General features: G+C 33.8%; 1 protein-coding gene across 1 annotated transcript in view; it reads left to right on the top strand.

The window, feature by feature from the left end:
* LOC122502238 overlaps positions 1-14,215 on the top strand; it is a 124,170-nt gene that overhangs the window by 95,405 nt on the left and 14,550 nt on the right. The window contains exons 5-13 of the mRNA XM_043612183.1: positions 4,838-4,938; positions 5,549-5,786; positions 6,893-7,078; positions 7,145-7,247; positions 7,489-7,803; positions 8,232-8,327; positions 8,691-8,808; positions 9,003-9,050; positions 10,050-13,884. Coding sequence (XP_043468118.1) covers positions 4,838-4,938; positions 5,549-5,786; positions 6,893-7,078; positions 7,145-7,247; positions 7,489-7,803; positions 8,232-8,327; positions 8,691-8,808; positions 9,003-9,050; positions 10,050-13,884 — 5,040 coding nt within the window. The remainder of the gene's footprint in view (positions 1-4,837; positions 4,939-5,548; positions 5,787-6,892; positions 7,079-7,144; positions 7,248-7,488; positions 7,804-8,231; positions 8,328-8,690; positions 8,809-9,002; positions 9,051-10,049; positions 13,885-14,215) is intronic.

Below are 14,215 nucleotides of genomic sequence, written 5' to 3'. Positions count from 1 at the left end.
AAATCTGTGCGGTAGGGATCGTTGGCGGCGCGAGCATTTTTCTTAAAACTATTGTATTTCTGTAAATATAAAACTAATCTTTCTGCAATTTTACAGAAAACTTCTTCACATCGTAATAAACAAATGTCTCACTGGAAGTTGTTTGAATTTTAAAGTTCCCCGCATACTTTTTGCAGCCAAAGATAAGAAAAAATTATTTTTGACCGGTCAGTATTAACAATTAAAAATCAATAAACAATTAATTGCTTTTAACATTTTCGTGATATTGTCGTCTTCTATAGGTCCAAATGCATTTGTATACCAAAAATCAAAAGAATTCATTCATTTTTGTCGGAGATACAACGATTTATATTTTAAAATTCAATGAAATTTAACATTGAAAATTAATCACATTTTTTCCATTATCATATAAAAATATTAATTATTCAAAGAAATTTCAAAGAAAAAAAAGATGCGCATTTTTATTTCCTATAAGATGGCAGTTTTCAAAATTCAAAATTTTGAATTTTCATTTTTTACACTTTACGGTACCTTTAACTGACTTTAAAGCGGCTCGCCGAGCGTACGTCCCCTTGTTGTATCCAAGCACTCAATTGTGAACGAGATAAATTTAAACTGTCACTTTTGCTACCTAACCTGACATCGAAATATATTAATCTCCTATATTAACAAGTAATAACAATTAAATAACAATTTTCTATTTTTTTGAGTGGAAAACAAGATTTTTTTACAATGTGCAAGTGGAAATATTATTTTTGAAGTAAATTGTAGTGTTTTATTAGAGGTGGTTCAATGTAGACACACATCCTTCAAAATAAGAAAAGTGTAACTGGTTAGAAAAAAATTAAATTTCATTATTTAATCATAATAATTTGAGTATTAACTAAAGGAGTACTTCAGTTTTATTTTTATACAAAAACCTGATCAAAATTTGTAAAATTTAATCAGTTCTTGGACTTTATAAAAAACCTGGTTCAATGTAGCCTACTCTCCCCTATTAGAAAGGAGAACTATTATACAGTTATATTTATTTCTTTTTAAATTCTTGGTACAAAATTCGTTTTCAGGTTGTCCAGAAATATCGAAAAAGGTTTCCCAGTTACAATAAGTCAGCTTTGAAAGATTAGAAATTTAAACAAAACAAAGAAAAAAAATAACAACAATAACAGATAATATTTTTAGTATTCAATAAATTATTCAGCTTATGTAAGCCTTGAATATAAATAATTCAACCAATTGTGAAAAAATATTTCACATTAAATTAAAACCAGTTAATCTTTTAGTTATTTTGACAATGTAAATTTGTAAAATTATAAGAGCATGTTGTATCTCTTAGAACATTTCGAAAATTGTTTACAAAAAACAATATTTTGTTTAAGTAATTATTAAAATCATTACATATATTCGATAGCTAGCCTTTAATATTAATTGGTAAAATTTTTATAGGAGAGAGTCTCCAGTTGTGAGACACCTCCAGTTGTGAGACAGTCAATTTTTTTTAACATGCAATATTAAAAAGACGATTGGTTTATATAAAAACATTTCTTTTTATATAAGCCAACTTTTTCGTGTACGCCGAAGCGGATATATAAACTGTTTTTGTTAAATACCAACACTGTGTGTGATAATCGACTAAAAAGCGTTTTTTCAATAAATGCAAAGTACTTTTTTTCCAAGTTAATTAATTGGAAAAGGTAAATGTAATGCATTTTCTGTTAGTGTTTTCCTTATATTTTGTGATGCAATATTGCATTGTTCCAATCTACGGTTGAAAATAATTTAATTTTCCTTTTTCAAAATAGCGCTAATTTCTGGGTGTGAGACACAGCATATCACCAGTTGTGAGACGGTGTCAACACCCATCTGGGCAGCATAAAAAATACGACTTTGCAGGCATACTATTTAAATGTTGTTTTGATTTTTTGTCTAGTATTTTGGGCATGTCAAGTGGAAAAAAGTCAATTGATTCAGAAGAAATCAATTTTAATGCTCTTGTTGAAGCTATTAAATTGTGTTTATTTCATAGTCATATTTTGGCGAATAAATATTATTATATAGTATATAATAATATATATTATTAATATATTTAATTATTTCTACTAAACATAACGTTTTATGTCAAACTTATTAAATTTTAGCAATTTTTAATGAGTGTCTCACAACTGGAGACATTTTTTTTTTGACAAAAGCGATGTGCTCGGAAAATGTATCGTAAAATTTTTTGAGTTCATCGAAACACTGTACTTTCTTTTAATAAAAGTTGCGTATTTCTGTTACCTTTCGAACGGTGTATTTTATTTACAATTTCGTTTACCCGTTTACAATTTACGGGTCAAAAATGAAACCCGTCTCACAACTGGAGACTCTCCCCTTTATAATGAAATTAATTTATTTATGCAGCTGCCTAGATATCTACTAAGAATATTAATATGAAATTATGATATTTTGTTTAATAAGTTATTTACAAAATTGTATCACAATTAATATTTGTTCATAAAAATTTTGAGCAATTTAGCATTTACTTTAAGAATGGTTTTCTTATTGTTCAATAAGTGTTAAAATAGTTGAAAATTAACAATTATAATTTGTTTAAAGAATTTTGAATAGTTATGTAAATACAAATAAAAATACTTTTTTAGCTAAGAAGAGCAAATTCTACTAAAGAAATCAAGAACAGATAAATAATAAGCAATTTTTCAATGTATTACATTGTTTTTTTATTTAGAGGGTATTTGAGGTCTTATGAAAAATAGTTAACAATAAGAAATTTTTAGAAATATTATTGCTTGTTTTTTATTGAATATTTCTGAAGAAAACTAGAGTGGTCTGGTCAAAAAATATTGACTTGCAGGCAAACCTTTCGTTAATATGTCCCTAACAAAAAATTGTATTTAACGTTTATATGCTTTAATATACGATGTTCCCAATTGTGAAGCTAATGAATCACAATTGGCTTTGAGAACACAATTGGCTTTATCTTAAAGTCACCAAACAAGTTTTTAACCACTCTAATTCCATCTAAGCACTGACAAGAGCTACGTACTCCGCCCCGGTGAGAACAAAACTACCGTAGTTTGTTTCCTGATTTAGAAAAATTCCTTCCTTGCTCTTCTGAATTTTGATTTCAAGAAAGTAGTGAAGCTCTCCCAGATCATTCGAATGAAAAACGCAACTCATCAAATACAACATCTCTTCCAGTTAACACTTTCCATACGTCCGAACACCAGAGACGATATCTATTAGGACAGTATCCATGCATAAAACATTGCTTAGTCTGAGTATCGAATTTCCCAGAATTTATTTCCTTTGGAAAATGCAAAAATGCTACTTCATTCAAATACTTTGAGTTTTCCGAAATTAGGCTTCTCTCCATACCACATTTCCGCTGGTGGTACTTTATTGTTCAACGCACTAGTAGGACTTCGATTGATGAGACCGCGCCGACTCCGACCAAAACATTTTGATCAATTTTGAATTTAACAGCATTCACCGAGCTTTCTTGATAATCGTTCTGTTCATGCTCTCAGGAACAGCGTTTTGCTAAGGGGTGTACCGAATCGTGAGTGCGAATTAAATTTCATGTTCCTCAAAGTGATGTTTTATTTCATTTGAGACATACTCACCGCCATTGTCACATCTAAAACGACTAATCTTTAAGTTGAAATGAGATGTTACCACAGCTTCACAGAGAAAAACTGAACTCAAAATGAGTCGTAAAAGTGACTCATTATGAGCTGCATCAAAAATGAACCTCGCAGATGGCGCCACGTTCTATGTCATTTAACATAGACTCATTTTGAGTTGCAACAAAAATGAGTCCGATTTTTTTCTGTGTTCATACATTTTGAAATATCGAAACACTTCAGACTTGACAAGTTAAATATATGCAACTGTAAAATGAGTATAGTCATCAATAAATGTCAGCACATTTCTATTGCTGTAATGCTATTCAACATTAATTGAACCAAGTAATTTAGTTAATTAATTAATTAATTAATTTAGTTCTATTTTTTTTTAATTATTTAAATCACTGTGTACTCTTTGCAAAAGACTATGAGTCTTAGTTCTTTCCTGCTGATGAGCTTGCTGTGTCTGTTTTCCTTCAATGCATTCTTGACAGATTTTAGAGATACCCAAACATCTATGCCACATTTCAGCGTTTCCAAGTGATGAAAACAATTTGATATTTGCTTTCTGTCATATTTTCGATGAGCAACAGCAACGATTTTATTTACCGTAAGACTTAAACCCTTACCATCTACAAAAAGACTTTTAAAACCATTCATGTCTAATTTTCAAATAGACAACAAATTTTTTAACTCCGGAACTAACAAAACATTTTTAATAAATATTTATTGTCTCTTAACATTATCAACAATTGATGAAAATCTAATATCTCTAGTTATTGTTGATTCAAGAATTTGTCCGGTTTTTGCTACTTTAATTTTAACTGATTCATTCAACATTCTAATATTAATTAAAAAATCATCTTTGCTCACCATGTGTTCAGAAATACCTGAATCCAAATATCAAGTTATACAATCAGACTTGTTACCTTCCAAAACATATTTACTGTTTGTTTACAATTTCACAACTTGGACATAAACAAAAAATATGGAAACTCTAGATTACAAAATATTTGTTTGCTTATTTTTATTTTTGTTTATTTTCACCTAATGTTTTTAAATTTCTGAAATGATAGTCAATTCTAGATTTTAGTCATAGTCAACGCATAAAAATATATCGAAAAACACAAAAATTGTAAAACATATTAACCAATGTAGACTTAAGTAATATAATAATATAAGGTAATATTTACTGCATTATCTCATTCTAGGGTCAATTTTAAGAAAAACGAAAAGAATTATAATGCTGAGAATAGTGAAGTCTTTAAGATGGTCCAAGAGGCGGATAAGGAACCAAAATCACCTGAACCTGGTTAGTTACAAATTTTCCAATAACAAATTTTTATTTTATAGGATATTTTAATTATTTTTTTCATTTAGCCTCCTAGTCTTTCATAATTAAACATTTGTAAACTTTAACTAAATTGGTGTGAAAACTCTTTCGTAAGTAATCGCAAGCACGTCGATGGCCTCTTTTGAAAATATAGTTGACCTACCAGTACAAAGCGGAGCAGTATCACCCCCATGTCCAGCAATAGCGGGTTTAAGACCAGTCACGGCGCCAGAAACAAAACTACAACCAACAACTCCTCAGTCAAGTTTGCCTCCAGGACAGAACATATGTGCCGACTGTGAGAGACTTATTGTGTAAGTCCATCATTGAGTGAGCCAAGCAAGTGAAGTTCCTGGCTCTGAACAACGTCTACAACATCAACAAAGACATACAAAATTTTAAATTATCTTAAGTAATAGACTGAGATAATAGCTAATTTCATTTGAAGACCAAGAAAAGTCTAAAAATTACTTTTTTCTGAGAATTAGGTGGAATTAGATAATATTTTATGGGAATTTAGTAAATTCCTCTCAAGTTTTAAATATTAGTTATAATAGATCGAAGTTCAACATTTCTTTCGTTACTTTAGTTCATTCACGGACGAAGATTTACTCCTCGGCGAGCCACGCGGTTGGCGGAGAAGCAACTATACCGAATTCAGCGACATCTCTAAATCAATCACTGGGTCTGCGTCAGACAATTTTAAATTACCACAAAAGCTTTTCACTTCAAGAAATTCAGAAGAAAGAGCGACAACAAGAATATTCATCCTCTTCGTTTACTTCTTCTGATTCACCTACTTGTTACAACTGTGACAATGGGATTGTGTAACTATATAGCTAAATGAAACAAATAATCGTCTTTTAATTTCTTCTATATTTTTAGTTACTTTTAATTACACATAACATCTAAAAATTTTCAATAAAAATTCAAGATGTTCCTTCAAAATGATCGATTAAATGAATTTTTCAAAAGTAGTATTCGCATCATTATCTGAATAAACAGGACATCAGATTGAAGAAAAAAGATTCTGAAGATATGTGTCTAATTCTCTTGCATTTTGCACAAACTAGGAGAATTTTATAGTTATTTTACAGTACAGTAAAATTATCTTTTAGAACATTATTTTTAATCGAAATTAAATCCATTCAATAGTGTAATTATTAGTTCAAATCACACTGTCAATTAAATTGCCAAAATGACTCAAGGATGTTGCATTCTTGGCTTAGAACGGATATTGTTCTTCAGCCAAAAGGAAGTGGAATCGAAAATTTTTATCGATGCACCTGTCAATTTTAGCAACATAAACAATGGATAATAACCTTGTCTGTAAATACATCCTTGAATTATTTTTCTTTGCTCTAAATCCCTGTTTTTAATTTTCCGGCTATTGATGTTGGAAACTAATTTTTCTCACACTTTTTCTCGTAAACTCAAAATCTTTGATTTTGCTTTCTGGAAAAATACACTGAATTGTTTCGATTTACTTATAATAAGTGTCAACTACAGTTTTTCTTACTTCATTCTTCCTCCTTGTCGTTTCTTAGAAATTTTATTATATGAAATTCTTTTCTCGATGTATAAGGCGTTGTTCTTGGCTACAGGAGTTTTAAATCGCTTTCTATCTATATTATTTCAGGGTTCCTACAGAACCTTTTTCATTCAAATATTGGAAAAGGCATGAAATTTTATAAAGTTTTTACTGCATTCAAATTTTAAATTAATTTAAATTCCATGAAAATTATATTCAAAATTTAACTGGAATTATTTAAAAAATGACCTGTGAAGCATGGAATTTTGAATTAAGTTTTTTGTAGGAACCCTGTATTTATTTTTTGTTGACTGTTTCGAAAATTTCCATTAATTAAAAATAATTAATGGCTTTCTTTGTTTTTTAAGCACTGGACACTTCTTAATTTTGTTTATTTTACAGAGGTGTCTTCGTCAGAATTAAGGACAAGAATTTACACGTGGACTGTTTTAAGTGTTCAACTTGCGGCACATCACTGAAAAATGTTGGGTACTACAATATTAATGAGAAACTCTATTGCGATATACATGCGAAAATGGTAGCTAGGCAACAAGCACCATCTGGACTTTCACCAGTCACTGTATCTTCGTAAGTAAATAAATTTTTTAATATTTTTAAGTGACTATAATAAATTACTAAATTAGTAACATATAGGGTCAACAAAGCACCAGCAGGAACCATATCAGCAGCACTCTCTAACATTGGGCCTCTTTCACCATCTCTCAGCAATCATGGATCATCACCACAACTTTACCCGGTTAGTTTTTTTTAAAGTGATTTTTTAAATCTTGATACAAGAGTAGAAGTATGGCTACTTTGTAACTTTTATTGAACTTTAACATATTGAAAGGCTCGCTTCAATTCTTTATTTTTGCCACATGAGTGTCAGAAAGAATTCAGATAAAAATTTAAAAAGTAAAAATGAAAGATTCTAGAAATCAAGTCTGTTTATTAATATTAACACTGTGTGTTTTGTGCGCTACTAATCGCTTTTACAGACATGCTATCAACTCAACTCCGACCCAAGGCTATCATACCAAGTCGAGTCAAAGAGTAATGGCTACTCAGGACATAACGAGAGCAATGGAACATCGACAACTTACACGAGCACCATAACCATCCAGACTGGTGTCAATGAGGTCTGCAATGTCGACGGCGAGCTCGACTATAATCGTAATCCTACTAACTCTAAAGCACGCCTGAAATCAGACCAAGTCGATGAATTCCAGTTTGACCCTTTCATTTCAGAGGACAAAAGTTTCAAAAATGATTCATACAATACTCAGAAGTCCAGTTATTCCCACTTGGACAAGGTGAATAACATAGTAGATATAACTTCACTAAGGTCAAACCTTGAATTCTTTTCTCATTAAATGTTTTAGAATTTGCACATTTTCTAATATTTAGAAACTTCCAGGAAATATTTATCTTCATTCTCAAAATATACTCCATTTTCTAATCCCCAAATACAGTTTTACTGTCTTACTTCTTCTACCTTTAATTTCTTTTATAGTCACGGTTTTCGTCTAAACAGAAAACTCGTCGTACATTTTTAACATTACTCATAGTACTTCTATAAAATGAATTTTTAAATCATATTCAATTTCCTCATTCTTTCCATTTTAAGGCAGACTATTCATCGGTTTAACTTTAATCATCACAGTTGTTAATCCCTAGAAAGAACATTTGTTTAATGCATGACTAATTACATTTTGCTTGCATTCCTCTGTCGAAATTATAGTTATGCGTGGCACGTGACCATTGTGTATCATCTGTTTTGCAGCCCACCCATCTTGGCACAACAACCGTTGATTCGCCTAGCTTACGTCCAGTCCAGGTAACGTCTTCGTTCGATCAATACCATTCATCTAATCCGTCTTCGGACACGCAGTTCAACTTCGGTACGCAATTATCAAAAGATAGTTAATAGTGTGATCTCAACTAGATTTTCCTTCATCCAATTTAAAGAAACTCATTGAGTTTGTGTGCATTTAGCTTGAAATGTTGTGAAACTAGTGCAATGTATCATAGTCGTGAATTAAAATAATCTGGAACAGAAGACAAATGTTTTTCAAATTCAGACGAAGAAGAATTTTATTCCTTTTACTTTCTAAGCGGAAAATTGACTTATTTAATGTGCGAAGTTGAACGAAATTTAATATACCATAAAATATTACTAATTCAGTGATCTTTTCATCAGGCTCCAACATCTAACAACATCGGAGGCGCAAAACTTTACGGAGGGTCCAGCATTAACACACCAACGTACAATTCCGCAAGTTGCACTCTTCCACGACAACAGAGTCATAACGTGACTGGTGAGTCAAGTATTATATAAGCAATATTATGAACCTCTTATTTTTTATGACAGTGGTTTAAGTTGAGTATTTTAAAACTTTTAAGAATGGCGAAATACTTCATCTATTATTCTTTAAAATTATGTATTTTTACGACTTTTATTCATATTTCAAACTAAAATAAACTTAACCTTGAATCCGATTCTTGTGAATAGGTCGGTTATACACCACCTTGCCAAAGCCAAAAAGTTCCTCCTTCAAAGGTATGCTGATAGATTGGAGCTAATTGACCGTGCCAAATCGCTTTGGCTTTTTTTCACTTGTCCTATAAACGTCAGTCTCATTTTTGTTATCGCAAGTGCGATTGATTACATTAATTCCTAGCTTTTTTATTTTATCTGTTAGAGTCGGTTTGGTTTTCCTTTTTTATTATCATTTCTTAATTCAAAAATGTCGGTGACGATTCGCAATTGGTACGTTGAGAGCTGCCAGCCGCGATGGTCTCGACTCAAATAAACTTCTTCGAATTTAAATTCCAATCAATCTACCTTATATTAATTTCTAATACCATTATTTATTTCTTTTAAGATCACTACTAGAACAAGTTCTCATGTAATTTCTGAATTTTAGGTTAAACATGACCTAATAAACTATTTTCAATTTTCTTTGATTTGAAATTCGTGACATTTTCTTTCAATCATACTTACAAATTCACTCTATAATTCGTATTTCTTAATCTCTTTTTTCAGCTCCTTCATCTTTCAACCCAAAACCAAGACCCTTTTCCCTCTCCTTCGCGTGAGCATGGTAGCTCTCAACTGTTTTCTCCGAATTATACGAATTAGATTTGTAATTCTTAAAAATTATTCAGACTCATTTTTGCAAGGACCAAAATAAATATTTGAATTTAAAATAAAAAAGACGACATACATTTTTTATCAATTCTTTCAATGCTCATTTCCTTCACGGCACATTGCAGCTACCAATGCATATTTATTATCGCAAATTGTTCGCGCTTAAACTTTTTCTAATCATGCAGTTTGCAGTTTTTTGATTCAACAATGCAAATAATTCGAAGGAGTGTAATTCCTCTTATAATGAAATTTATCATAAACCACTAAGTTTTAAATTTAGGTTATAAGATTTTTTTGGAAATAATTTTATAAATTTTTTTGCTAATTATAGTTTTCTGCAAATCACCCATGGCCACTAAAACTTTTTAAAATACATATAGTGTCCATGAGTGATTATCGATTAACATGCTTCTACTGACACGAATTTTCTCTGTTTTTCTTTGTTCTTTGTAATTCGTCTAACATCTCTTTTCTTGCTTACAAAATGCATGACATGTGTGTATGTTAATTTAACTTCCTTGTTCCCAATCTATTTCCTTCGAGACTGTACAGAAGCTTACGAAGAGGACTCATACGAATTCTCTGAGGAGGTGACACAATTTGTTATCGAAAAACCGCCAACTCCAAAACCAAAATCACACGTCTGGCCGCCACAACGGCCAATTGAGGAAATAACTTATCCGACTGCGAGTCCTTTATATATTGATCCCAATCCTGCACTTGATCGACGTGCAAAACAAAACCTTCACGAGAGACGATCAAGTATTGAAGATAGTAGTAGAGATCAGAGTAGAAGAAACAGTTTTGCAGAAAATTTTGAGGAGTCCAGAGTTTTCTGTCAGTTTGAGACGAAGATGGACCAGGTTAGTTGTCCTGGACCAGTTTATCGACGAGTGGAATTATTTAAAGAAGCACGAAAAGATTGTCGACAAACACGTTGCGATTCGAGGGAAGGTTCAACTGATGGTGTTCGAAGATCTTTGACGCCAACACGTATCACTCAGCCTATTCCTCGACCATGGACAGCCACTGTCACTACAGGTGCAAATTTATACCAACAGGCATATCCAGTTAATCCGCCTGAACCACCGAAACCAGTTTGTAGTCGAACTGTTTGCAGACGTCAAATATGTCGACGGGAATGTGTTTGCGATGGAGAAAGCGGAACGCAGACGACCTATGAGGAAAGACGCGACTATCAAGAGCAAATTTGTCAACCAGAAGAAAGAGTTGAGACTCCAAAACCAGATGTGGAAGTGCACGCATGTGTCCGTTTGCCGAATTCTCATTCTCGAACAAAGGATATTAATTCAGATTCGGAAATTAGAGATTTATCGAAACTTGTTCCACCAGATGTGGCCGTATGTCCAAAGGGAATAGATGGTGAGCATGATCTTTATACAGAAATGGAGGAAGAGGATGTTGGTAACCTACATATTAAAAAGACGACAACTTATGAAAAGACAGTGGAATTAGTTTCCCCAGATAGAGAAATAAAATCTAGTGCAGAGCCAGAACCTAAGCCTCAAGTGGAGAAAAGACATTGGGAACAAACTTGTCAAAGATCATCAACTGTCGATCGGGAAGTGGAAAATATTTCATGTCATCGAAATATAGAGGAATCGACGGAAATGTTGACATCTACAATTGACATGCAACAAATGATGGAGCAAGCTAAAAGAGATGAGGAAGAAGCACAAAGGAGAAAAGAGGAATATGAGAGAAATGAAAAAGAAGAGAGGGAAAGAAAACAACGCGAAGAAGAAGAAAGGAAACAAATGGCAGCTCAGGAACGTAAGCGGAGGCAAGATGAAGAGAGACGTCTAGAACAGCAGAGACAAGAGGCAGAACGTTCTCGCCAAGAAGAGGGAGAGAAACGACAGAAAAGAGTTTGCTTCAGTGAAGAGCGTGAGTTTATTTGTGAACATACTTGCTGTCCTAAGGAACGAATAATTGATATTCAATTAGAAGGTCCAAAGGAACACATAATTGATATTGATGTAGAAGGACGACCTAAGGAACACATTATAGATGTTAAACTTGAGCAGGATGAACCCTGCTGTCAATGTCGGGAGGAACGTTTTAAAGAGTTAAGAGAGGAAATCAACATTCAAAAAAATTTTGAACAACAAGATCTAGAGGCACAAAGACGAAGAAGTTTGCGTGAACAAGTACAAGTTCATAAGAGTTTGAGAGATCAACAAGCTCCAGAAAAACACCAAACTCTTCAAGAACGACGTCTTTGTACCAAGTATGGTCCGAAGACGCAAGAATCGCAAAGTACTGTAGAATCTTGCAGGAAACAAGTACAGTTTATCAGTCAAACTGAAAGCGGACCAGGACCAATTCCATCTTGCAATGTTCAAAATACTATCCCCAAAGAATGGAAATCTGAAATGGTGAAAGCTTTAACTACAGCACCAGATCAGTCTTTTTGTTCACTTGGTAACGATAACAATGTCAGTAAGGAAATTTATACTTCCCAAGTTACATACAAAGAAACTTCTCAGTGTAATTGCGAACCTTCATTACCACCAGCTCCTTGTCCATATAGACCTGTTTCCCCATTTCAGTCTGCCTTAACAACTGCACCAGAAAGAGCATACTCACCACTAGGTGGAAATGTCAATCCTTGCAAAACTTGCTGTCGCCGATCACAAACCCCTACTGCTCCTTCTGCTAATGACGGTTACTGTGCACCTGCTCAACTTCTATTCAGTGAAAATAAAGAAATAGTTCAAGAGCGAAAAAAGCCGCAAGGACCACAACCTTTGCCAATTCCTCCATCGGACTATCGTTTAAGAGATTCTTCAAGATCACCTTCCAGATCTAGACCAGGAACCCCAGGGAATCGCTCAATGATGACGGGCCTTAAAAAACCGGATACTATCCCTCTGTATCAGAAACATTTAGTTGCTATGAAAAATGGACCGGTAGAAGGTAACATGTTCGATCCCAGCAGAACTCCAACTCCATGTTCAAGATCTAAATCTCCTGCGCCAAAAACGGAACAAGAATGTGTTTGTTACCACTACGAAGAAGATACCCCCTCAGGACATACACATAAAGATATTCAATGCACTAAATGTGTTAGCTATTCAGAAGACGAAGAAGGTACACATACTCATATACGTGAACGGAAAGTTCAAAAAATAACGGAAAGTCCAGCTTCTCCAGTATGTTGTGTCAGCCGAAACAGTAGTGTTTCCCCTTCCCTGCCCTGTCCGTCTAATCGCGAAAGCGTCTCTGAAAGAATTCAAAGACAAGGAGTTAGAGTGCTACCTCCTTGTAACACGACATCATCATCAACCGAAGTTCGTCGAATTCGTCACGAAATTGTCGAAACTCCTCCTAAATTATGTCCAAATACTGGTGTCACTGTTGTACCTTGCAGAACAGTTTCTGAAAGCGGTTCAAAGACCGGAGTGGTTGTTCTTTCCTGTGACGGTTCGCAATCATCATCATGCGACAGATCCGGAGTCTGTGTAACGCCTACCATGGACAGACAAGGAGTCTGCGTATCTCCGGCTGCACATAATTCTGATACAAGTTGCAAACAACCCTCTGGTGTCTGTGGAGTGCGTTCCGGTGGTTGTAGCATTGATGCAGGTACATGCAGTGGATCAGGAGTTTGTGTAACTCCTTGCGGGGATGGATCCTTTTGCGTGGCACCATGCAGCGTCTCAGGAATGTCTGCTTCTCAATGTACGAAGTCAATTCTAAAAAGTCAATGTGACAAAAATATTCCTTTTCCACAGATTCCTTTACCCAACGAAGAGGCTCCAAGTTTCTGCAGTAGTTGTCCTTTTTCACAAACTGAGAAGCCTGATGCTTGCAGCAGCTTTGAATCTAAACCTAAGCCTCGCACTAATCTAAGCAATCAGCTTACGCAACTTACCCTGAACAGAATAAAACCCCCCACTGTTCAGTTGTACAAACCACAAGCTCAAATCTGTACAATCAAATCCCAGTCGATCCAAACTCAATCCTTGTGTCAATCCAAAACTCAGTCTTCTTACCAATCCGCACCCCGTTGCCCAATTGGAAAACCCCAAAATTTAGTAGACCCACCAAAAATGTCATCCCAACCGAATTTAGGTGCTGGAGTCGGTGGAATTTGCAGCAATAAGAGTGGATCTTTTGCTGGAAGCAGTGCTCCTAAACGCGGAAAGGGAATTCTAAATCAAGCTGGAGGAAGTGGATCTCGTGTCCCACAATGTGCTCGCTGCAATAACTACGTCAGGTACTGGACCAGTCTTGAGTTGTGGAATTGCTGTGACCTCGTGAACTTGCCATAACTTTGTAACTGTTATAAGCAAAATTATTAATACAATTTACATTCATAATGCTTGGTTCTTAATTATACTAGCTACTATTTGGACAACTATAAATAGAAAGCTTGAAAATTAGATTTTATGTTTTGACCTTAATGTTTTTCATGTATTGTTTCCTTAATGAAACATATGTATGATTTTACTAACAATTTGTTTTGTTGCATGATGTTTGCAGCTATTGAAGATAATACTAATCTACAAACGAATGGACAGGCTTTAATACCGGTGTGTTGCCATTGT

The sequence above is a fragment of the Leptopilina heterotoma genome, unplaced genomic scaffold (assembly GCF_015476425.1).
Source record: "Leptopilina heterotoma isolate Lh14 unplaced genomic scaffold, ASM1547642v1 Lhet_223, whole genome shotgun sequence".
Lineage (NCBI taxonomy): Eukaryota > Metazoa > Arthropoda > Insecta > Hymenoptera > Figitidae > Leptopilina > Leptopilina heterotoma.
This window is presented reverse-complemented; position numbering and strand designations above follow the sequence as displayed.